Here is a 24,678-nt window from a genome sequence, read left to right on the forward strand (position 1 = left end):
CACTGTGAGGGTATGAGAAAAGCAAAGATATACCTGGAAGCAGAAGAGGCCTATGGAGTAGATGACATAGTCCTCTCTGGATGCTCCTAACATAGGCAGCACCGCTAACAAGTCATAAACTCCCAGCGTGAAGAACAGGAAGAACCCTAACAGATGACTCCAGATATTTACTGTCTCATTGGAAAGAATGAAAATGCTAAAAAAAAGAAGAAGAAGAAAATATTATATCCGGTGTTTAAGCAAACATTTTTCACGATAGATATAATTCAGTTATTCTCAATTTTCTGTTAAGCTCGGCAATGAATCTACATCGGATGACATTATGCCAAAATATTTGTTATCTATTTGAAGGTGGTTAAGGGTAGGATCTGTGCTTACCTTTTAATGCACAGTCTAGAGGTCAGATAGGCTCTGTAGCCATCAGTAATATAAGGGTTTTCGCGCAGGAATGCCGGCACCTGCTCATAAGTGTACAAGCGGATTCCTCTTGGCACTAGAACGGGCCAATACTGATAACTGCCCAGCTCAATGTATTGGGTGTTTTTCAGCACCTTTGCTGACGGCATGATGATAACGTCACCCAGTCTCACACCCAGAGACCTGTAGACACACAGAGTTTATGCATGAATGATTTCATAATTATCGTTTAGTACATAAGATAGTCCTGACTTTTTTCTTTTGTGCAAATTCCTGCATGAATAAACTTAAAAACAATTAATAGTGCGGCCAGATAAATGATTAAATAAAGTACACGAATGTAGTGGTAATAAGAAAACGCTAAACTGAAAATTTATTTTTCTGCCCTATTTCAAATATTTATTCATTTTTGAACGTAATTACGCATTTACTTTTCCTCAGCTCAACATGCTAACGGGAAGCTGTCTATTAATTAAATGTATTTATTCATGCAAGGGTTTTTATATTTCTTTGTTTATTTATCTGCACATTTGTTTATTTATTTGTTTTATTTATGCAGGGGTTTATGAATTTATATACTCATTTATTTTTGTTTTTATTTATTTATAGTTTTATTTATGCAGGGATTAATGGATTTATTTACTGATTTATTTGCATATTTATTTATTTATTGTTCTATTTATGCAGGGATTAATGGATTTATTTAATAATTTATTTTGTTTATTTGTGTATTTATTTATTTATTGTTTTATTTATGCAGGGGTTAATGGATTTATTTACTAATTTATTTTATATATTTGTTTATTTAAAATAAAAATGAAAAATTACGACAAACAACCACAAAACAGTGAAAGTATAAAAATGTAACCAAATTCGTAGTATTAATTAAAAAATATTAATAATATTAAATAAAAACCTATTACTATTACTAAAATAACACTGTATAATACCTTTAGAAAACTAACTAAAAAGTACATTTGAACAAAGAGCCTCCTAAGTTAGTTATTTCTAATTAACTTACAGCATAAAAATCAATGGTAAGGTTAGGTGTATGTCTTGCTCTGATTAACGTAACGTTAACTGATTAAGGTTATAGTGTTACTGGCTAAACGGTTAAGTTAGTTTATTATGGAAAAAAAACACAAAACATCATACATTAATACAAATTTCGCCTTATTTAAAACAAAAAATAAGGTAACGTAATACAATAACATAAACCGACGTCCAGACACTGTCCAACACTAAACCTCCAACACTAAACCTTCCCCACTGTTACACTAAACCTTTAGGCAAAATACGAAAACACACAACGTATTAACCTAACGTTACTAAAAATAAACGTTCCCAAACATTTTACTGAAATGAAAGCAATAACCTAATAACTTGCCCGATAGCCTTTATCACAAGAAAATCGCTGTCACTGCGATGTATCTAAAATTGATAACAGCTAAATGCTAAGCACGTCTAACGTTAACGTTAGTTGTTTTTTTTTTCAGAAACGGTTTAAAACGTTCGCTTAATCCTACATTTATACTTACTATTGATCAGATAAAGGTCTTCATTGAAGAATCCGCGGTTGTGTCTTTGTTTTCAATAGCCCATATTCAGAGTCATGTTAGCCCGGTGTGAGCAGCAGGAAGTTGTGCTGTTACTAGCTGCTAACAGGCTAATCAAGAGATTACTTGATGTCACATGTACGTTAACCTGAAGCATTAATCCTTCTGCCTGCTCTCAAGTGATTACTTTATCAGTCATCTATCATTTTAATTTGATAAATAATAATAATAATAATAATAATAATGATAATAATAATAATATATAATTAAAATGTAATAAAATATCTAATTATTATTACAAATATGCAACTAGAAATGGGTTTGCTACACAGTTTCTTATATATTGATTTATTTTACATTATTTAGTAAATATATTTACTGTAAGTGTTTGGAACTACCAGCTGCAATAGACTAGCATCCATGCAGTTTTCATAGCGTTCATTTCATGGACTGTCTTCAGACCTGTAGGTGGCAACTTCTGGCAAGCTGCTGTCAGCACGTTTTGAAGAAGACATTCTTCTTTCATAAACATCTCAGGTGTAATCTTGTGTGATACTCCTCTGGGGCTAGAATCACACTTAATCTTCCCTCAGCTATTACACCCAAGATAATTACCTTCTCAAGTAGGAGTGTGTTCTTCATTAGCACTCCTAATTCACCTTTCAGCACTTCACTCTTCAACAGGCTGTCATCAGCACTGCCAAGGCAATTTGCCTGACTGCAGCAAATCCACTATGTCAGCGAAAGAGTGCCATTACAGTTTTTTTTTTTTGTTCTAGTGTCTTTTATCAAAGACCCTTTAAGGCAAATAGAATTCTATAGTCTGATGTCTTTTGTGTCCTTAAGAAATAATGACAAATAATTTATTTAACAGAAACTGTGTGTAGGGTTGGACAATGAAATTGAAACTGGTCAATTTTGTGTTTAAGGTTTCATGGCTAAATTTGACAGGCATTCATTGATTGCACATTCCACCAGTAAGAGAAGAGTGTGAAGGTTTAATTAGCAGAGTAATAGCACAGTTTTGCAATTGCAATTCACACAACATTATCAGAGTTCAAAAGAGAACAAATTGTCAGTGCGTGTCTTGCTGACGTATCTGTGACCAAGACAGCAACTCTTTGTGTTGTATCACAGTATCTAGAGTAATGTCAGCATGAAGAAGAATGAACCACATCCAACAGGAGTAACTTTGAACACAAGAGGAGACTGGTTGTCTTCGTGCTAACCCGGATAATATCCAAAAAACATAAAACCACAGCTGTCCAACCCACTGCAGAATTAAATGTGCACCTCAACTCTCCTGTTTCCATCAAAACTGTTCATTGGGAGCTCTACAGGGTCAATATACACGGGGGAGTCATGGTGAGGAGAAGCCCCAAAGAAGCGTAACATTCAGACTGTTGCATGCCCAGAGTGAAGCGTGAGGGTGGATGAGTGATAGTTTGGGCTGCAATATCATGGCCCAACACTTGTGATGGATGGGTGCATCACTGCCAAGGACTACCGAACCATCCTGACTGTGCACTCAATGAGTCAACCATTGTATCCTGAAGGCGATGCCATGTAAGCATGTACTAGGACGATAATGCACCAACACACGTAGAGTGGTTTAATAAATATGAAAATGAAGTTCCCATGGCCTGCACATTCACCAGTTCCAAATATTGTTGAGCCACTTTGGGGTGTTTTGAAACAGCGAGTCAGGAAACGTGTTCCTCCACATAGTGACCTGGCAACTACTCTGTAAGATAAATGGCTCAAAATTCCTCTGGCCATTGTGCAGAACTTGTATCTGTTATCCCCAAGACAAACCAATGCTGTATTGGCTGCAAAAGGAGGCCCTACATCATACTAATGAATTATTTTGGTCTAAAACCAGTGTCATTGTCCATCCCCTGTATATTAGGAGCGTAACCGTTATTGTTTCTAGACAGAAACCCACCCACCTACCGATCACTCATACTTATTATAGGAATTAACATGCTCATATGAGTGAAAAGTATTAGTTCTAATTAAAGTATAGTATACTAGTGTTAAGTGTTTGAAAAATAGTCAAATTATGAGGTTAAAAGTGGAAGGATTTTTAGTTGTCCTCACATAGATTTATGAGGTATTACTGTACATAGAATGACTCTCAAATATCGGTAGGCTACAAAATTACAGCATCCTTGATAACACTTTTTTCCCTCAGTCCAGTTGATATGGAAAAAGATGTGTTCAGAATTTGATTTGTACATCTGTTGTGCCCCAAGCGTTTATAATGAACATTGCCTGTGTCTGAAGAGACACAACTGCACCTGAACCACACTCCTTTGTTTTTCTGTAACTGTACCATTCGCCCTCTTAAGCCCATGTTTCTTGTGGCAAGCCAACCCCCACACACGGTTCTCCACTGGTGCCTATGATATGGCCCCCAACCAAGGGTAGGCATCAAGTCCAATAACAAGGACACAGTCATCGTTAGAAGAGGTTGGCCAAGTGTCTTGCTGAGAAACTATCCAGTAAGTAAAAGACATTGCCACCCTGACAGCGGCCTCGCTAAGGCCCGTCAGTGCTCCGCTGCTCTGGTCGCTTTTATTTATAATCTCCGCCACGAGACATCTGCTGCCGCCGTGCCTCTGTCCTCGCCGTCCACACAAAGGGTGCACATCAACGTTTCCACTGCAACCCGCACCGAAGTCCAGCTCGCAGGCGGGAGAGACACCACACTTTGCTCCAATAGGATGTGTGTCGTGTCCGATCGCACTCCCTGGAGACTGATTAGCACGATACGGGGGACGGAGGGAAGCTTCGCAAGCACTCAGACTGATACTTACACGATCGGAGTGCCTTTGTTTGTTTGGTGTCTGTAGTCTGGTCACAAGACTATTTTGGGGAACTGACACTTCGAGAGAGCTCTGGAGCCATCAGACGAGGCCTAGTTTACCGCCAGTTCCTGAACAGTGGGATGTCAAGCAGGCCACCGCAGAGGCCTTGACACAAAATGGCATAGGCAGTTGTGTGTTTTTGAGCAAAAAGTAGACCACATGCAGTTTCAAATGTCACCAGCTACGCTTTTCCTCAAAAGAATAACTACAGTACTAGACTAAATCCATCTAGAATGTCCTTCAACTATGTACAGTATAAATGCTGGGTTGCTTTATCTTAAATTTATTCAACCTTCACCTGGTTAAGCTTTGTTCTTCAGTTAAACACAAATGAAGACGTAGAAAAATGTTGAAACCGATATATCTTTTTGTCCAAAGATGTAAAAAAAAAAATGGAATACTACATAGAAGTTGAAGAATAAAGCAAAGTTTTTATCCAATGTCTCATTAATGTCTTTCATCCAAGTACTCAAAGTCCTGATAAAACAATTCCTGATAAACTACAGCAATTATGCTTTATATGTACAGTATATACGGTATATACACCGTATATATATATATATATATATATATATATATATATATATATATATATATTTATTTATTTATTTTATTTTATTTTTTCTTATATAATAAAATACTTGCACCTAAGACAAAGATGAAACATAAAGATATATGATATTAAACATGTGATATTCCAGTGTACATAAAAATAGGAGGATGGAAACATAGATAGTGATTTCCACAGCATTTGTTTTTTCCACGGTGAAAGTCAATGGTTACCATTTTAAAAATCTTTTGTTATTATTATTTTTAAAAAGTATTTTTGGGTGCACCATCCCTTTAACATTCTGTCAGATATGGACAAAATGGAAACTCAAGCATTTTATATATATATTTTTTAATTAGGTACATTTTTTATATGGCCACAGCCATATCATGCTGCAGCCCAACACCGGTTACTCACCAAAGCTAAGCTGGGCTGAGCCTGGTCAGTACCTCTATAGGAGACCCTATGGGAAAGCTAGGTTGCTGTTGGAAGCAATAGATCCTTTCAATGTGGTGATGTCATTCATTGGTCCAACATTTCCTGCTTGTCATCAAACTATTTCATAATTGTAACCATATGAAATTCAATTAAAACTAAATGGTAAAACAGCTATCATAACATTATTTATCAATATGTGGCTCTTTTTGGATTCTTTGAAGTTATATAAATGAAAAATGTATTTTTTTTTTTTAGCGATGCAATGTCAGACATAATGCACTCAATGGAGCTAGTGACATCACTGTGAGGGGTAGGGGGTAAGGGTGGGGTTAGGTGAGCCCAATTAAAAACATTGGATGCAGCTCAGATTGCACTGCTCCAGGTCTGCATCCAGATCAAAATCGAATCGTAATCGCAATTTTAAATGTTTCGATTACTTAATCGCAAGAGGTTCATTCATTCATTTTCTTGTCGGCTTAGTCCCTTTATTATTCCAGGGTCACCACAGCGGAAAGAACCGTCAACTTATCCAGCACATTTTTTACGCAGCGCATGCCTTTCCAGCCGCAACCCATCTCTGGGAAATCGCAAGAGGTTGTGATATGAAATATATATGGTTTAACTTCGTCCACCCAGAACAAATGTGTGACTTCCGTCTTACTAGCCAGTTGAGTGTGCACACTTTTGTTCTGCCCAATCAATAAAAACAAACAAACAATCAAACAAACAAACAAACAAACAAACAAACAAACAGGAAAGCGCGAAAAAGTGGGATGATGACATTTGCCACTTCTGAAGCATTAATAGACTAATTATTATTTAGAAAAACAGCATGTCGGTAATATGGGAATATCTTGGTTTCAAAGTCACCGACAGTCTTGTTTTCATCATCTTCTTCATCTTATTTGTCTTTGCCGTCTTGTTCTTCTTAGTCTTTTTCTTCTTTGTCGACACCATCTTCTTTGGTCTTTTAGTCTAAGTTGTCATCTTCTTTGTCTTGGCCATCGTCCTCTTAGTCTTGGTCGTCTTTTTCATCGTCATCTTCTTTGACGTCCACGTCGTGGTTTTCATTTTCTTTGTCTTGGTCTTCTTTGTCTTCATCTTTATGGTCATAGTCATCCTAATCATCATCTTTGTCTTCATCCTCACCTTCGTCGTTTTATTGGTTTTCATCTTCGTCTTCCTCTAGGTCTTAGTGGTCATCTTCTTGGTCTCGGTCATCGTTTTCCTTGTCTTCATCATCATCTTAGCTGTCATCTTCTTTGTCTTCATCTTCACCTGGGTGAACCCGGGTCTCTGGCGTGAAAGGTGAGTCTTGTAACCACTGAGCTACTCGGAGTTGATGAACCCAATCAACAAAAGACAACTTGCTTCTTGGTAGATATTCATTCATAACAGTTTGGTAAGGCAAAAACAGAGAGTCTTCCAATAAGAAAAAAAATGTTGGAGATGTTTGCCAATATAAGTTAATATCTTTTAAGTTCCCTTTTTAAAATTAACACTGACTGCATTTTAGCAGTAAGAAGATACAATACAATTTATTGAGCTGAAGCTTGACTTCAAAATTAAATTGCAATATCTGTCAAAAAAATCGCACTTAGATATTTTCCCCAAATCGCACAGCCCTAGTAGCCTCCATCATCCTTAAATGGAAGATGTTTGGAACCTTCAGGACTCTTCCTAGAGCTGGTCGGCCATCTAAGCTAAGTGATCGGGGAGAAGGGCCTTAGTAAGGGAGGTGATCAATAACCCGATGGTCACTCTGTCTGAGCTCCAGCGTTTTCTGTGGATTGTACAAAAACACTGACAAATAACGCAGATTTTATTAATAATTTTAATATTACCAGTATTGAATTCACCTATGTATTTAGCTATGTTTCCATCCACCTATTTTTATGCGCTTTTTGCACATGCCCATAAAAACGGTTGAGGGAAACGTCATGATGCGCATAAATTTAAGAAAAGATGCACATAAACTACGATGAAAACACTTTTACAGTAAAAATCTCAGTATGCGCATTAAAAAAGGTCGTGATTTTGTGATAAGAGATCATGTGAGGATGAAAATGTGTAAATGGACAAACCAGCAGGCTGAGCACATTGTAAACCATCTTAAATGTTGTTTTGGTCATTCTAAAACGCCTTACCTTTTAAGAATTATTGTTATTATATTATTTATGACCTCCAGAATCAAGAGCGTCTGTGCTCCACGTCTGACACCTTCAAATGCCACGCCGCATTCACTGTGTGTCAGGATTGCCTTCTAAGGTGCAAGTCATTTATTAGATAAAAAAAAAGATTGACCCAGCTTCTCCTACAGCAGCAAATTCCGTTTTTACTGTTAATATTTGGCGCCAGTTAATCAGGAAGTGACGATTTTGTTCGCTTTGTTCACCGTTATCCTGTGGCGGCCATCACATTATCCAAGTGGATGCTGCACACTGGTGGTGATTTGGAGAGACCCCCCCCCCCCCTCCATCATTGTGAAGCGCTTTGGGTGTATGGCCATACACAATAAATGAGCTATATAAATACACAACCTGAAATTTAACATTGCATTTAAAAAAAAAACTGTTTCCCCCATATATCTGACTTAATGCTGCTTATAACATCCTCTGAGTTTCAGAGTGTGGTTGGAGAGAAATAATTTCATGATTTAATTAAATGAAATTAAAAATGTTATCCCTGTCAGTTGTACACTGTATGATCCCACTCAAACACATTAAAGCAATGCATTATTATAAGGCTAATATTATATTCACTGTCTGACATGTAACCCTGTAACAATTTTTACCTGAACTATTCAAAAAAGTATATATATATATATATATATATATATATATATATATATATATATATATATATATATATATATATATATATATATATATATAACATTATTGTAAGCAATGATAATTTTTATAATTGATAAAAATAAATGTTTTTAAACATATTTTATAAGGTTTTCATTTAAAATCAGTTTATTATTTGGGTGTTCCCACATATATTTATTGTCTTTTTCTGTGCTTACCCTGATTTTCCGCTCAACAGAAGTTCAAATGAGGCAATGATTCAGAGATTTCAGCTTAGTGAAAGTTCCATCTGCATAACAATATTGGGAGGAATTGAGCTTTAATATAAAGTCATTCGTTTTTTTCCACTTACAATTATCTCTTCAATAAGATGTACATCTGGCCTCAAGACTATAATTCCCCAGAGTCCAAAAGAAAGAGAAAACAATTTCCACAATAAGCAAGAGATTAGTCCAGACAATGCAACTGTTCTTCTGCATTTAGCATCCATTCCAACAAGATTAATGCCTTGTGATATTAATGACTGTTTTCTGTGTCACTTTTATTGTCAGCATGAAGTTCTTTAAATCCTTATTTATGGGGACTCAAGCAGAGATGCTAAGCTTTTTGGCACTGGTTACTACTTTATTATTATTATTATTATTATTGTTGTTGTTGTTATTGTTTTTAATATTATTATTTATTTATCCCAATGCCAAATATGCACTTTGTTATAAAACTGACTTTACAAAGCCCTAGTTTTCTTGGTTATCGAGCCTAAATAAAATGGTATAATCAGGGATTTAAAGAGCAGCTGTTAAGGGTGAATTTTTATTTTTCATGAAGTTCATTTGAGTCTGCATGTTTTGTTTTGTTTTGTTTTTAAATATAAATTAATTTTGATAGACCCATGGACTATGTGAAGCTGAAAGAAAAATATAATCACATTATTAGTCACATTATACAAAGATGGCACCATAATTTTACTAAATTGCTTAAAAAAATGCTGATTTCTTTGTTTAATAGACATTTTGAAGCTTAAAATATGTTCTGATAATAAATACAGAATTCCAAGAGAATGCTGAATTTAATAATTTCTCCTCCTGTAGATGTCACCCTATAGCTATTTTACATCACGCAAAAGACTAATGTTTTTACATTAGGTCTAATGCATTATCTAAAGTGCTACTCAGTCTTTATACATTTTGGATTTCTAAAATAGATTAATGGAGGACATAAACTGTTAAAAGTGCTAAACATTTACCCAAATATAGGCTATTGTATCCATGAGCTCTTTAGCATAGCAGACATTTGACATGGATCATAATAAATGTAATAATTTCACACCGTTTAATTCATATAACACTATTTTCTGGAGAGAAGCAACACAACAAATTAACTAAAAGTGTATGAAATCTTCCCAGTGATGGGTTGTAGCTGAAAGGGTATCCGCTGCGTAAAACATATGCTAGATAAGTTGGCGGTTCATTCCACTGGGACGACCCCTGATTGATAAAGGGACTAAGCCGAAAAGAAAATGAATGAATGAATAAATGAAGTCACCGTTCTCTTGTCTTGTTTGGAGTTTTTTTAGTGTACACTGGCTATAACCACCTAAATCCACTAGATGGTACTGTGGTAACTCATTTTATTTCTAACTTCCGTCACAGGACGTCTCGACTATTCAAATGGCCTAAAATATTTGAATAGATTATTACACACAATAAAAACCAGCGGAAACATTATTAAACAGCACTGGGAATCTAAAACTAAAAGTATTGATTAGTTTGTAGGCCCATTAGTTTGATATACCTTAAATTAAAGAGTAGCTCAAAGAATGGGTCAACCACATTTGCTGGCATTCAATTCTAATGAATAGAAATACTTTTTCTTATTTGAGAGCTTTACCCTTATCACAGTAATACATTTAGTCATTTTGGCCTCCAACACCATGGCTGAATTATTGTTTTTATTCTAGGGGACACTTTATCATACAGATCACCATCGGCTAGCAGTTCTCAAATTACAAGGCATAAATGATGACTCTCCTTTCAGTTGTGTACAATAACTCCATGTAGCATTGATGACAATAAAATTACAGGCTTCTCTTGCATGTTCTTGATACATCCTCACAGATCTGATTTTGTTGGTGCCGTGATTGAGGTAGATTGTCTAGGACCTGCTGCTTTTCCCTGTTATGGAGGGGAGAGGGAGGGCCGTCTGCCCTCCAAGGCCCCAGATCGCCTCCCGCCACAGGACGGCCCTACGCCCAGGCTTGTTTGCAGGATTGGCACTAATTCAGCAGCGCCAGTGTCTGACCTCAGCAGCAGCGGCGCTCCGAGCTCCGAGAAGACCCAAGGCAATGCGAGGGATTCACCTCAGCCGGGGAGGGGAGGGACGGCCGGGTAGGTGGGGGTGTCTCAAGGTCAGTTAGGGGGGTCTGGGAATTGGGGTGGAAGGAGAGACTAATGAGATTTTCATTCTCTCTTTCTCTCCGGCGCTGGTGGCATCACCTTGCAACCCCCTGTCAATCTACCACCTTTCATCAGCTGAGAAGGACAGGGGGGTGTAGGCGGAACAAAAATGGAGGAAAAATACTGTTTATTTTTTAACAGGACTGTTAATCTATTTGGACTGGGGTAATAGAACATTTGCCTGGCACCTGCAGAGAGCCGTCTGCGGGGTTGTGACATTCCCCCTAAATATGCTGAGCTTTCTCTCACCTCTCATCAAACAGTGTGATCTTTATGGACTGTATCATATTGTGCCGTAATGTGCTTTATTGTCCACAGAATAAGCTTTTCTTAAAGGTAATTGGAAACCTGGAAATGGCTGCTATCGGCTGATTTTTAAATACATTATTTCTGAAATGTGGCCTGGGTAATGACCCTGTCGGTGTAAAATGTAAGATTTATCTTGGCAGACAAAATTGATCCATTTCACCTTTGTCTAATGGAAATTTTTATCAGGGATTATCTGTTTATGTAAATGAGCGTTGCCCTGGAACAGGGAAATAAAAGGAGCTTGAGAGGGCAGTTAATCTAACACTTGACACGTCAATGTGGACATAACGCACACAGAGCACTGTCTCTCTCTCTCTCTTTCTCTGCTGCCTGCAGTTGAAATTATGTGAAGTCTGTCCCAGACCTCACTAGGAATTCGAATTAAAGATCTTCATTTCCATATTAAGGAAAAAAACACTCACACAATGACTTGAGATAATATACTGTATGAACTCTAGATAATGCATTACTGCTAAAAATAAAATATATTATCTAAATAGGATTTTATAATAATTTTAGTCTTCTAAATTCAAAGTGGGGGTTGGAGGTTGTTAAATATATGAGCAATATCACACGAGTAGCCATCCAGTATGGCTCTATAGCAGCATGACTGTGATTTGGCCACAGGTAAGAGGTCAGTCCGAGTGCAGGTTATCACAACCATGATAACACAAACATTTCACACAGCTACAAGTGTGACATCGTATTTATACATGAGTTCGAGAGCACAAGTTTTAAAATAAAACTTAAAAACAGTGTTTTGTATCAGGAACTACTTTCTTCTGCCACAAATTCTGATTCAAATCTCAGCTTGACAGTTTTAACCACAACTAGTAACAAACTAACTCACATTTGCTGCAATTAAGTTAAAAGCTTTATGTATTACGTTGAGTATTATGATAGAGTTTTTATTCTCTTATTTAGATCTTTCCATTATTATTATATTTGTTCACATATTTCAAACTATGGCAGTATTGTATTTATACAGTCATGCCAATAAATCAATTTAAAATTTTAATTTGACATTGGCTGATTTTTGCTCACATAAAAATGATTGTTCATGTGTTTCTTGGCAAGTTCTTTGTTATTATCTTCTTTTGGCCCCTTTATAAAAGTCTCTGCTATTGATTCATTCATAATTCAAGGGCTTAGTAAAGTCATTTGAACTGAAGTCTGAATGACTTCTATTACACACAGACTATTTTATTAATAAACCAAACACTACATTGAAGAGCATTTAATGAACAGCAATAGCCATTTTAAAAGGCTCTATAAATTTCAGGCAAATGCAGAGGGTTTATAAGCAGTGCTTAAAAATTGACCTACAAATATGAAACTTTACTTTTGTAAAAACCCAAACCATTTGCTTTGTAACACGACAGATTAAATACAAAAGACTGAAACAATTATTTATCTTGTTTAACCAACATAGAGACATTAGATTCATATTTATTAATTCATTCATTTTCTTATTAGCTTACTCCCTTTAATTACCAGGGGTCGCCACAGTGGAATGAACCGCCAACTTATCCAGCATATGCTTTATGCAGCGAATGCTCTTACAGCTGTAACCCAACACTGGAAAACACCCATATACTCTTGCATTCACACACAAACACTAAGGCCAATTTGGCTTATTCAATTCACCAACAGTATAGCGCATGTCTGTGGACTGTGAGGGTAACCGGAGCACCCGGAGGAAGCCTACGTGAACATGGGGAGCCACATATTTCAAACTTTGGCAATATTGTTTTTTTTACAGTCATGCCAATAAAACAATTTTGAATTTTAATTTGACATTGGCTGATTTTTGCTCACATAAAAACGATTCTTAATGCATTTCTTCTCTTTTTTTATTACTTATTTTGGTCCCTTTATAAAAGTCCTTGCTATTGATTCATACATAATTCAATGGCTTAGTACTGTAATTTGAACTTAAGTCTGAATGGCTGCTATTAAACACTATTATATTAACAATACATTGAACAACAATTAATGAACAGCAATAGCTGTTTTAAAATATTCTATATATTTAAGGCAAATGCAGAGGGTGCAGGGGATATAAATTGACATCAAAATATGAAACTTTACCTTTGTAAAAACTCAAACAATTTGCTTTGTGACACGACAGATTAAATACAAAAGACTGACCATAAAACAGTTGTTTATCTTGTTTAACCACCATAGAGACATCAGATTCATATAACAGATCAATTTATAATTTTTGCAATATCCCCAAAATTTCATTTAAGCCAACAAAAGCAAAACTATTCTTTTCAAATGGAATATTTCAGTGTTTATTATGCATGATTTATCTGTGAACATCAATAAAATGCTGATGCCATTTGTACAAAGACATGCCTACTGTACTTTTACACAATCAGACAGCCAAATATGTTTATGCTCTGCACATTTTGAATTGACAACATGACCTCAGTCCTCCCATATCTCTCGACACATTTGAAATGTTTAGTAATGGCCTTTGGCCACAAGGACGACTTGAAATCACCCATAACGTAAGATTGCATTTACAGCTCTATTACCCTCTGTGCGCCTTGCATCATGGCCTACCCTGTGTTTTCAACAGGGCAACCTATCATTTCCCTGTGAAATGTGTTTATGTGGTGGCTGTCCGGTCTCTGACAGAGTAGTCACTTAAAAGAAGGCCGTTTGGATTGACAAGGCCTCCACGGCCACATCTGTGGCGATCGTTCGGATATGATGTTTTATGAGGGGCCTCGTGTTGTTGGTAGCATCTCAGCATGACAGCGATGCAATGTTTTGAAATACAGCCCAGGATCTCCACTGAGAGAGACAAATGGAAAATTAGCATGTGTGCGGCTAGTCCCAAGGCAGCCACATTGTCAGCTTTACTAAGGCAAGCGCAGGCCTGATGGAGTGTCAGACATGCCAGTGTACTGTATAAGCTATGGGGAACTCCATCACTGTTCCAGCCGCTGACTGGTGTCAAGGGGCCCTGAGACAGACCCTCGTCCCTGAGCCGTGCTAAAGCCATACACGATGCGCCAGCAATTATTGAACAGCCAACAGATGCAGAGCAGCGCTTGAGGAGCTATCAGGAGTAAGAAATCAACTGGAATGCATTCTGTGCTTGTCTAGGCTGTGAGTTTTTTTATTTATTTTTTATTGATTGATTGATTGATTGATTGATGGATTGATTGAATGATTGATTGATTGATTGACTAAAAAATTGATAATCATCAAGCTTTCTTCAGGTCTAAAAAGTCTTAATGTTTACACAATTTAAAGAGCTCCTATTATTTTTTATATATTTATGGGCATTATAAGTTTTTGAAGTAAATGGAAGCACATTTAAATATGAAAGTGCACCGTGCACCATGTTTACAACTGTCGATTCTATTCAGTCGCCTTAGAACCAAATGAATCGACTTTTGTTTGGATGCTTTGCCTGCACGTGTCGATGTTGATACAGGACATTGCCAAATATGAAGTGCCAGATTCGGTAAAACGTGAACGTGCCTTTCCCTTCAGACACTAGCGGAGTGCGAGGGATCATGGGGTTGATCATGACGCGAAGATTACTGAGATCACTGAGAAATGGCCAGACATGGGACTATGGAGAAGAAAATGTTAATGTTTTTTCACAACAATACCACAGTATAGCCAACCATGTGCTGTGTTTGTTCCTGTCATTTTTCTGATGATTGAGACAATAACTACCCTGCAGCGCGGGATTTGCTGGCCATTTGTTAGCATCAGCAAAGACTACTAATGTATGGGGAATTGTCAGTAATTAATACAACAGTTTTTATGGACCAGTTTCTTTTTCCTCCAGATCCTGTAAGTGTTTCTCCTTCCTATAGATGTAAGTGTGATTAAAATTGTTGCCTCATTTACTGTAGTTTGCAAAATGTGTATTTAATTGTGTGTTGTAATCACTCTGCAAGTATATCACATATCTATTATAGATCAGTGCTTGTAATGTCTCTCTCAGGTTAAATCTTCATGGGGCTATTCCCATATTGCACCCAAAACCATGTTGAAAATGTAATGCGTGCTTGTTCCTTTACCAATTTAAATGCGTTTTGTGCTTGCGATCTCCTGCTGTTTATCATTGGCCACCATCAGCTGTTCCTACACACATGAGGTGCGGTCAATTTTCAGAATAGTTCAACTTTTGCCTGAATGTGTGTTGTTGCTAGTAATTCGTTAAGGTTAAGTATAGAGTATATGCTGGTATTTAACTGCACTCCTGCATAGGGCTCACACATTTGCACTGTGATCTAACTACTTCATAATCGTGGTGGGCATTCAGTCTTTCACTGAAACCTGTCGACCAATCACAACAGACTGGGTCATCAGACCAATCAGCTCAGATTAACCTCATGCAAAGGAATGGTTTGGAAACAAATGAATTGCTGATCAAATCATATGGGAGTCGTTGGGATAATTAGGTTGAAATAAATGCATAATATAAGACAACGAAAGTGTTTTTGACCTTGCATGAATATCAGCCTGTTGTTGGAGACCCCCAAAACCAAAATATGACCTTTTATCATGCATAATAGGGGCTCTGTAAATAACTTGCTGCATAAGCTCTGCATGAGACCTTAATGATGTTTCACCATTGTTTTTATTTTTTCTACAAAAGTAAGATCCATTATCAAAACGGATAGTGTGACTTTTGCAAAAAGAATGATGAACCACATTAAATAAAAAAACATTAAATGTGACGTAAACATGTAAAATTTTTTAAAAATCTTAACAGATATATATATTTGGGAGACATTTGTGAGTATTGATGTACTTTATAGTGCATGCATAGTTTGAGAACTGAACCAAAGAGCTTTGACAATGCCTTGAGATTTGAAAAACTTAAAATGTTTTCCCCCTACATGTAACAAACCAAAACAAAAAGAACTATGTCATACTGCATTTTGAAATATTTTAAAATGAGAATTTTAAGCAGTGTCTGTTTTTTCACATTCCGTTTTTTTTTTTTGTTTTAACATTTTTAATTTTTAATTAAATTTTTTTTTTTTTTTACAAAAATTATGGTTTGGGGTTACATTCAGTATGGGGGTGTTCGAGAGATCTGAAGAGTGTATGGCAACATCAACAGCCTGGGGTTTCAATACATTTGTGCCGCCTATTACAAACTCCTCAGCAGGATAATGCTTCTTCTCATACTTCAGCCTCCACATCAAAGTTCCTGAAAGCAAAGAAGATTAAAGTGCTCCATGATTGGCCAGCCCAGTCACCAGAAATGAACATTATTGAGCATGTCTGGGGTAAGATGAAGGAGGAGGCATTGAGGATGAATCCAGAGAATGTTGATGAACTCCAGAAGTCCTGCAAGAATGCTTTCTTTGCCATTCCAGATGACCTTATTAATAAGTTATTTAAGTCATTGCAGAGATGTATGGATGCAATCTTTAAAGCTCATGGGAGCTATACAGTATTACATTAACTCTTTTTCCACTGCATGATTTTATTTTCTATACTGTACATTATTTCTGTTAAGTGACAATACTTTTGTCTAAGCAAAGTCAGACCTTACTGTTCAAATGAAAAAATAAATAATCAAGGCATGATCACATTTTATTGTGGTAAAACAAGCATAATCTAGAGGCCTTTGCCTTTCATATAAGCCATTTCTGATACCGAATGATCAACTAGAAGTCAAGTTATTATTTGTGGTTTCTAAAACTTGGATAAGTGACAAGAATTTTGTCAGGAACTGTAGTTTTGTTTTTGACTTTTATAGCAGTTGTTTGGTAATTATGCAAAAAAAAAAAAAAAGTCTACTTGGGTTTCAAATAGGACAAAAAATGCCATTGAGTAACTTCCATCACTTCAGGTCAGATTCTGAAAGAAAGATGAAAAGCGAATTGCACTTCCCCACTTTAGGTGCAATGGGAGCTTTGTGCAATTAAAAGAGTTTTATATCACCAGAGACATTAAAAATGAATCCCAGACACTAAATGGACTGTCCCCTGCACTCATCAAAGATTATACAGCTCCTACTGGAAAACTGTGACAGCTGTTAAGAAAAGACTTCACTTATATTTTAGCGCATAACTACGTACACAAGCATAAGAATGCAGGAGTGCTTCTGTCTGCATGTGGAATTGCAAGCATTTCAAAAACTTTTCTCTTGACGCCCCGATGAGTCATCAAACTGTGATACAAAACACTGACAATTAAAATTTTTTTTTATCATCTCCATTATTAAATTCACTTTAAACTGTAAACATACTTTTTTAAAGTACAATTCTTGTTATTAACAAACTGTAACTTTTACCTCAATAAACTTCTAATTAGCTGCTTATTAACATATATTACGGTAGTAATTAGGTTTCGGTATTGGGTAGGATTAGGGAAGTGAATAAGATCATGCTGAATATGTACTTTATACTGTATGTAATAAGAGGCAGGTATTAAGATCTAGTATCTTTATACCTGCCTATTATTACATATAGTATATATTAAAGGGCACCTATTTGACCCCTTTTTCAAGATTTAAGATAAGTCTTTTGTGTCTCCAGAATGTGTTTGTAAAGTTTCAGCTCAAAACACCCATCAGATTATTTATTACACCTTTCAGAACATAAAAATGTTCTTTTCTGAAGACCATGTAGCTGTTTTTGTAACCTGTGCCTTTAATGCTAGTTCTCCCATTCCCATGTGCCTGTCAGAGTGTGCCTCAAGGAGGTCACACACCAGAAGCGCCACACTTCTGGTGCGCCATGCATTTTAGAATTGTAAACAATTTCGATCAGGGTACACACCGGCGCTGCAAATCGGCGGCACCCAGCCACGAATCAGAACACTGTTCATATTTCTGCTGCGCTACAGAGTGCCATCTGATTAGTTTCATTTTAAATATCATGCGAATGTGCGCGTCTGGTGTGCGATACTTTTAACTGTCATGTGCGTGTCGTGGCGCTGAGTGGCGCATCCGGCGTGTGATGCCCCTTAAGTCTCCGGCTGTGTCAGATAAACAGAATAGTGACAGACATGGAAGCAGATCTCACGTAACATTTGTAAAAAATACTACAGTTATTAGGGATGATTGTTTGATGCATTTGTTGTGGAGTTAATGAGTCGATGAGAACGATGAGTCACACACAATGCCATTACAAAGATCATGTACGGATATCTGTTATGTTAATGTACAAAATAAACCTTAACGTCCACAAACTGGGATTGAAGCGTCTTCTTTTATAACTGTACTGAAACAGACACTGTGATGACAAAGATGGTAAAATCACTGTAATTTTTTATAAACATGCTCTGTTTTAAAAACATTTTACTCTTGTAAAACTCATTCTTGTACACATTTGATGATGATTGATGATCCCAGAGAGCTCAACAGATCTTTTCATCCCAGTTGCTTTGCGCACGTCCTGTCTTGTTGACATGATTATACGCGGTACTAAAGAGCCATGTAAATACGCAGTTGTCAATCAATTATATGGGTGGGGAAACTACACTCCTACGTCACGATGTGGTGAGCTTCAAAATGAAAGGGATTTGGATCCTGTTTTAACATTAGGAAATTTAAAAAATTATTGTGTTTATAACACTTCAATATGACTGTGGACACACTATACCAACACACAGTTCTGTCCAAACAGCTTACAAAAAATGATTTTCATTATAGGTGCCCTTCAAATAAATTAATAGTGAGAGTTTGTGCCAGGTATTACCAAACATACATTAAATTTACTGTTAAAAAGGGGCAGCTGTGATTAAAAAATAATGAAAATATGATAGCAACATTTGTACAATGACCTACCACATTTCATTAACTTAAAAACGTAATTACATCACCCTATCGCAGTACTTATATGCAGTACACAGAAAGTAGATGGTGATGAAAGAATCACAAGACAAACCAAAGCTCATCATAAATAACTTTTTTTCAAGATGAAAAGCAGAGTTCTAATATGTAGAAGGCACTCATTCACACAGCTACTAAACACCCTGTTAACACAGAACACTTACTTATGACATTAAAATAAGTCAAAAGTAGGCCCACACGGAATCTGCGATCACAGAAATCTACAGATTTCCACAGATTAGCCCATTATTACGTTGAGTATTTATTTACTTGTGTAAATGTGTGTAAACTTTATTATATATAATTATTATATTATATTATAATATTATATTATCATATACTTATTCCGTTGTTAAATTGATTTCAGCAATATTATTGACTAATATGGAAATGTTCATTTGATTTATTTACAATACAGTTTGTAAAGTAATATTTTAGTAGATATATTATATGAGACTTGCTTTGTTTACCAAATAAGTTGGGTTTGCACTGTAAACATTAAATAAAAGTTAAAAAGGTAATATTTTCCATTTTAAATATTATGTATGTGAGGCTCAGGAGGACACAATTCTTCTGCAAACTTACTATCGGGGGTCAGCTATTTTCAGTAGTTTTTGTAAATCAATATGCATGCTTCAGTGAACCAAATTAATATATTTAATTCAATTACATCTCATTTGTTAATCAAACTTATTTATGTTTTGGTGTTTTGAGGGATAAAGAGCTGATTCTAATCTATACTGTAACCTCTGATGGGTTATTTCAAAAGACACAGGGGTCTTACACCTTTTCAAATTTAATGACTTTGCAAGCACCTTCCGGGTAAATTTTTAAAATTGTCCCAGCATTTTACAACTGTGGTAAAGAACATATTTGCAAACACACACTTCTTCATGAAATTATACTGTATTACGTTATTAGTTACGATACTCTCAAAATAATTTCGCATAAATCTGAAATTTTTTTTGTACAAAATTCTGTGCAAAAATAACAAAAAATATCTTCAAATTTTGTCTGACCTCAGTTATAAAACAATGTTAAAGCATAAAAAAGTTAAGGGTCATGCTGGGATTTCCGGGAATGTCAGTTATTCACTAGTTATAGAAACTTAATGTAAACCATTAAAGAGACATTTTTTGTAGCATTTTTACAGATTACCCTTTATGAAAATTACATCTAATATTAACAGTGTACCATGTGTCTCTCATCTGTAACCCAGTATACATACAGTACCAAACACATTTTAACCAGATCAACATTGCTATTTCTGCAAACAAACGACATCATCATAAGATTCATGACGCATACAGTACAACAGCTACTGCTGAAGCCCAGACGTGGCCTATTACTTCAGACTGTTTAGTCCTCGTCTGCCTCGTTCCCCCCTGGATGTCAGAGCCCCGTCCTGATGGTAATTTGTTGCTAATCAGCTGTCAGCTCACAAGTGATGATGAGGCGATCATTTTGCAGTAGCGCTAGGTAATGGCCTTAAAAGTCACAGAGTCAATGTCAATGGGATCTCTCAGATTCAATCAGGAAGCAGCCATGACGGATGGCCCCTGCTGACATAACCACTCATTTTGAGCCCAAGCATCTGGGCCCTAGTAAATAACCATCAGAGGGTGGGTCCAAGGGACAGGTCATTAGCCCTGAGAAAAATAAATATCTCTTCTCTATGAAGGCTGCAAGTCATTTAGCACAGACTAGGAAATTTTACTCAAGATTAAGTATGATGAGCTAATATGAGTCAGAGGAGGCTGTGCCGCACAGCTCTGGGATGAGATGGAGAGGAAATTTATATGCTGGAACTGGCAGCTGAATAGGATTTTAAAGAGCTGATCTGCTGGACAGAAATCTTCACTTCGCTTGCCCTCTATATGCACTGAGTATGAGCCTTTTATAAGGGAGTGGAGGCTCCTGCATCCTAGAATGTTCCTTGTTCAGCATGTACGTACATGTGGGATTTACTGGGAGTTAATAAGGTCGGTGGACATCTGTGTAACAACAACCACTCCATCTCTTTTCCTCATTTTGTTTAATGAAGAAGAGCTTTAATTAGCTAATTAAGCTTTTCTGGGACAGAAAATCCCACCCAGCAGGTTAAACGTTCAGTAACTTTGAACTATCGCGGCACTAAGAGTGGAGCAAGACCATTCATTAAATACACGCAGAGAGCACCTACTTTTAGTATTATATACAGTACCGAAAGTATGCACCGCTGCTCTCAAAATAAAACTGCAGTTAAAGAGATAGACTGCCTAAAAATAAACCCGCAAGAGGGTTAAAACACTTTAAAAGGTTATTTTTTACTGTTAAATTGAAAAAGAAGATATTTTGATGAATGTTGGCAAATATAATATTTTCTTTGCTTTAAGATATATTCACTCCATTTATTATGTTATTTGTAAGTTGCATAAACAAAATCTCTCTCTCACAGACACCGAATGAATTTTATACTATAAGAAAAAAATAAAAGCTTATTATATTCAATTCAATTCAATTCAATTCAGCTTTATTTGTATAGCGCTTTTACAATGTAGATTGTGTCAAAGCAGCTTCACATAAATGGTCATAGTAACTGGAACAGTGTGGTTCAGGTTTTAGTGTTTAAGTTCAGTTCAGTTCAGTTTAGCTCAGTTCAGTGTGATTTAATCATTACTGAGTGTTCAAACACTGAAGAGCAAATTCATCGATGCGCAGCTCTACCAATCCTGAACCATGCGAGGCAGTGGCGACAGCGGAGAGGGAAAAAAAACTTCACCTGATGGGAGTGAAGAAAAAAAACCTTGAGAGAACCAGACTCAGTTGGGCACGACCATTTTAATTTCTCCGCTGGCCAAAAGTCTTGTGCAGAACTTCATTCGCCGTGGTTTATGCTGGAAGATGGCCTCAATGAAGACTCGTCTGTCCCTGGAGCGTCGCTGGAATCAGACACATGTTCTCCACTCCCCACGACCATCAGCGCAGCAGCAGATATGGCTCTATATCACCCATATCTCTAAACCCAACCCTCACAGGAAATCTCGGGCAAAATTTAGGCGAAAAAGACCCAGTTATGAATGATTTTAAAGCATTGAATTCCCAGCAAACCAACTTAGAGTACAACTAAGTCATGTCCATGTCATAAGACAACTTTGTGTCCCCGTAAACCACATAAACCTGTACACACACACTCATGTATCTACACTGAAAAATTATTTCTGCAAAATTGTTGCAAACAATTTATATGGGCTGAATTTAAACAAACCAATTAAATTTAGTAATGTTCAATCTAATTTGTTGGTTTAAATTCAGTCCAAATACATTTTTACAACCACTTAACTTTTTTTTATTTATTTTTTATTTTATTTTTTTTGTAAATCCAAGCAATCATCTTGGAATATTTTTTCTGGTTGCTTATATAACAGTTGCCAACATGCAGTCAGTGTTGCCAGATTAAGCTGACTTTTTCCAGCCCAATTGCTGTCCAAAACCCACCCAAATGCACAAAAAAAGCCCAAAATATTAGAGTAAGATTTAATTTATTTAAAACTAAATGAATCTAGTTACTTCACTGTCACAGAACCACAACTGTCACAGCACCACAACATAACCGAATCACATCGAAACACTGCCCCCTCACTCACACACTGCATTTAATGTTGTGCAGCTTACACTACCTATTAGAGTTTGTTTTACTTTCGAAATGGAGCATAAATTCGTTTACATATTTTAAAAACATAATTAGGTGCTGCTTGTCATTCAGACTAATTTTTTTTTTACCTATATGGCATGACATTTTTGCATAAAATAAGTTATCAGAGAATCTAATAACTGAATAAGTTTTACATTATTTAATATTTAATTCATATATAGGATCATGGCACGAAGATGACGATCACTGACAGAGATTTGGCTGCGGGCAGGGCCGGAGCAAACTGAACTGGTGCTGTAGGCAAAAGATGATCATGTCGTCCTCAAACTAAAAGTGTAAACAAGAGATGGGGTTGTAAATGCGAGCACGACAGTGAGAGGATTATTATGCACAAAAGTAAGGAATATGACGCTGACGCCCTCACTCTATTCTGCCGCCCTGGGCGGCTGCCTGGGTTGCCTCAATGGACGCACCGGCCCTGGTGTGGGGAATAAAGGGTTAAAGTTCATTTTCACAACAACATCACAGTATAGCCAACTTAGTGCTGTTTTTGTTCCTGTTATTTTTTTTGATTTTTGATACAATAACTTATGCTGCAGCCCGGGATTTGCCAGCAATTTGCTATTGAAGGAGCAGCAGAGACTATGGGACTTTCTCAAACTTTGACAATGACTTTGTCAGTAAATTTTACAGTTCAGTTTCTTCTTTCTCCGGATCATAACATGTAAGTGCCATTAAAATTGTTGCCTCATTTTGAGTAGCAAAATATGTGTTTAATTGTGTGTTGTAACTTGTAATCGCTCAGCTTGGCTTGTAATCACGGATCTATTATAGATCAGTGCCTGTACTGTAATCTCTTAGGTTAAATCTGTATGGGGCTTCTTCCTTTACCGATTTAAATGTGTTTCTGAGCTGTCGATCCTCTGCTGTTTTCTTTTGCTATGGCCATTAGCCGTTCCTACACTCGCGCGGCACGGTCAATTTTCAAAATAGTTAAATTTTTTGCCACTGTGTGGATTAATATTGAATGTGTGTTGTTATTACTTGGGGTTAGGTTTAAGAGTAGAGCAATATGCTGATCTTTAACTGCATTAATTTATTGCATTCCTGCGTTGGATTGTCATATCCTCTCTGGCTGCTATTTTATAGCCATGGTGGGCTTTTCTCTCTGTCTCGTGCTGAACACTGTCGACCAATCGCAACAGACTGGGTCATCGGACCAATCATCGCAGATTAGCTTCGCGCTAAGGAGGGGTTTGGGAACAAATGAATCGCTGAACGATTCATATGGGAGTCGCTGGGATAAATAGGTAAAAACAAATGCATATTATAAGACAATGAACGTGTGTTTTGACCTAGCACGCATACCAGCCTGTTGTTGGAGACCCCTAAAACCAAAATATGACCTTTTGTTAATGCAAAATAGGGGCTCTTTAACTCCACAACAAACACATCAAATAATCATTGGTAAAGTTCTTACTGCAGTATTTCTCACAAACATTACATGAGATCTGCTTTCTTCGTCTGTCACTGTACTGTTGATGTGACGCAGCCGGAGGCACACTCCAACAGGCACGTCAGAACGGTGGGTGGTGAGAACTAGCATTAAAGGCACAGGCAACAAATACAGCTACATACTGTTCAGAGCAGGAAATTCCAATATTCTGAAAGGTATAATAAATCTCTGATGGGTGTTTGAGCTCAAACTTTACAGACACATTCTGGAGACAAAAAAAGACTTAAATCTTGAAAAGGGGGATAAAATAGGTGCCCTTAAAGATAATATATTGGTAAATTTCTAAAACAATTG

General features: G+C 36.6%; 1 protein-coding gene across 23 annotated transcripts in view; it reads right to left on the reverse strand.

Annotated features, from left to right (window-relative positions):
• Positions 1 to 24,678, reverse strand: part of paqr3a (progestin and adipoQ receptor family member IIIa) — a 228,738-nt gene that overhangs the window by 14,213 nt on the left and 189,847 nt on the right. For 18 of the 23 annotated variants that reach the window (XM_073950045.1, XM_073950037.1, XM_073950035.1 and 15 more), the window contains 2 exons: positions 379 to 600; positions 34 to 196 (listed from right to left, as the gene is read on the reverse strand). In XM_073950045.1, coding sequence (XP_073806146.1) covers positions 34 to 196; positions 379 to 566 — 351 coding nt within the window. In that variant the 5' untranslated portion in view covers positions 567 to 600. 23 annotated transcript variants of the gene reach the window in all.

The sequence above is a fragment of the Danio rerio genome, chromosome 5 (genome assembly GCF_049306965.1).
Source record: "Danio rerio strain Tuebingen ecotype United States chromosome 5, GRCz12tu, whole genome shotgun sequence".
In the NCBI taxonomy this organism is placed as follows: domain Eukaryota; kingdom Metazoa; phylum Chordata; class Actinopteri; order Cypriniformes; family Danionidae; genus Danio; species Danio rerio.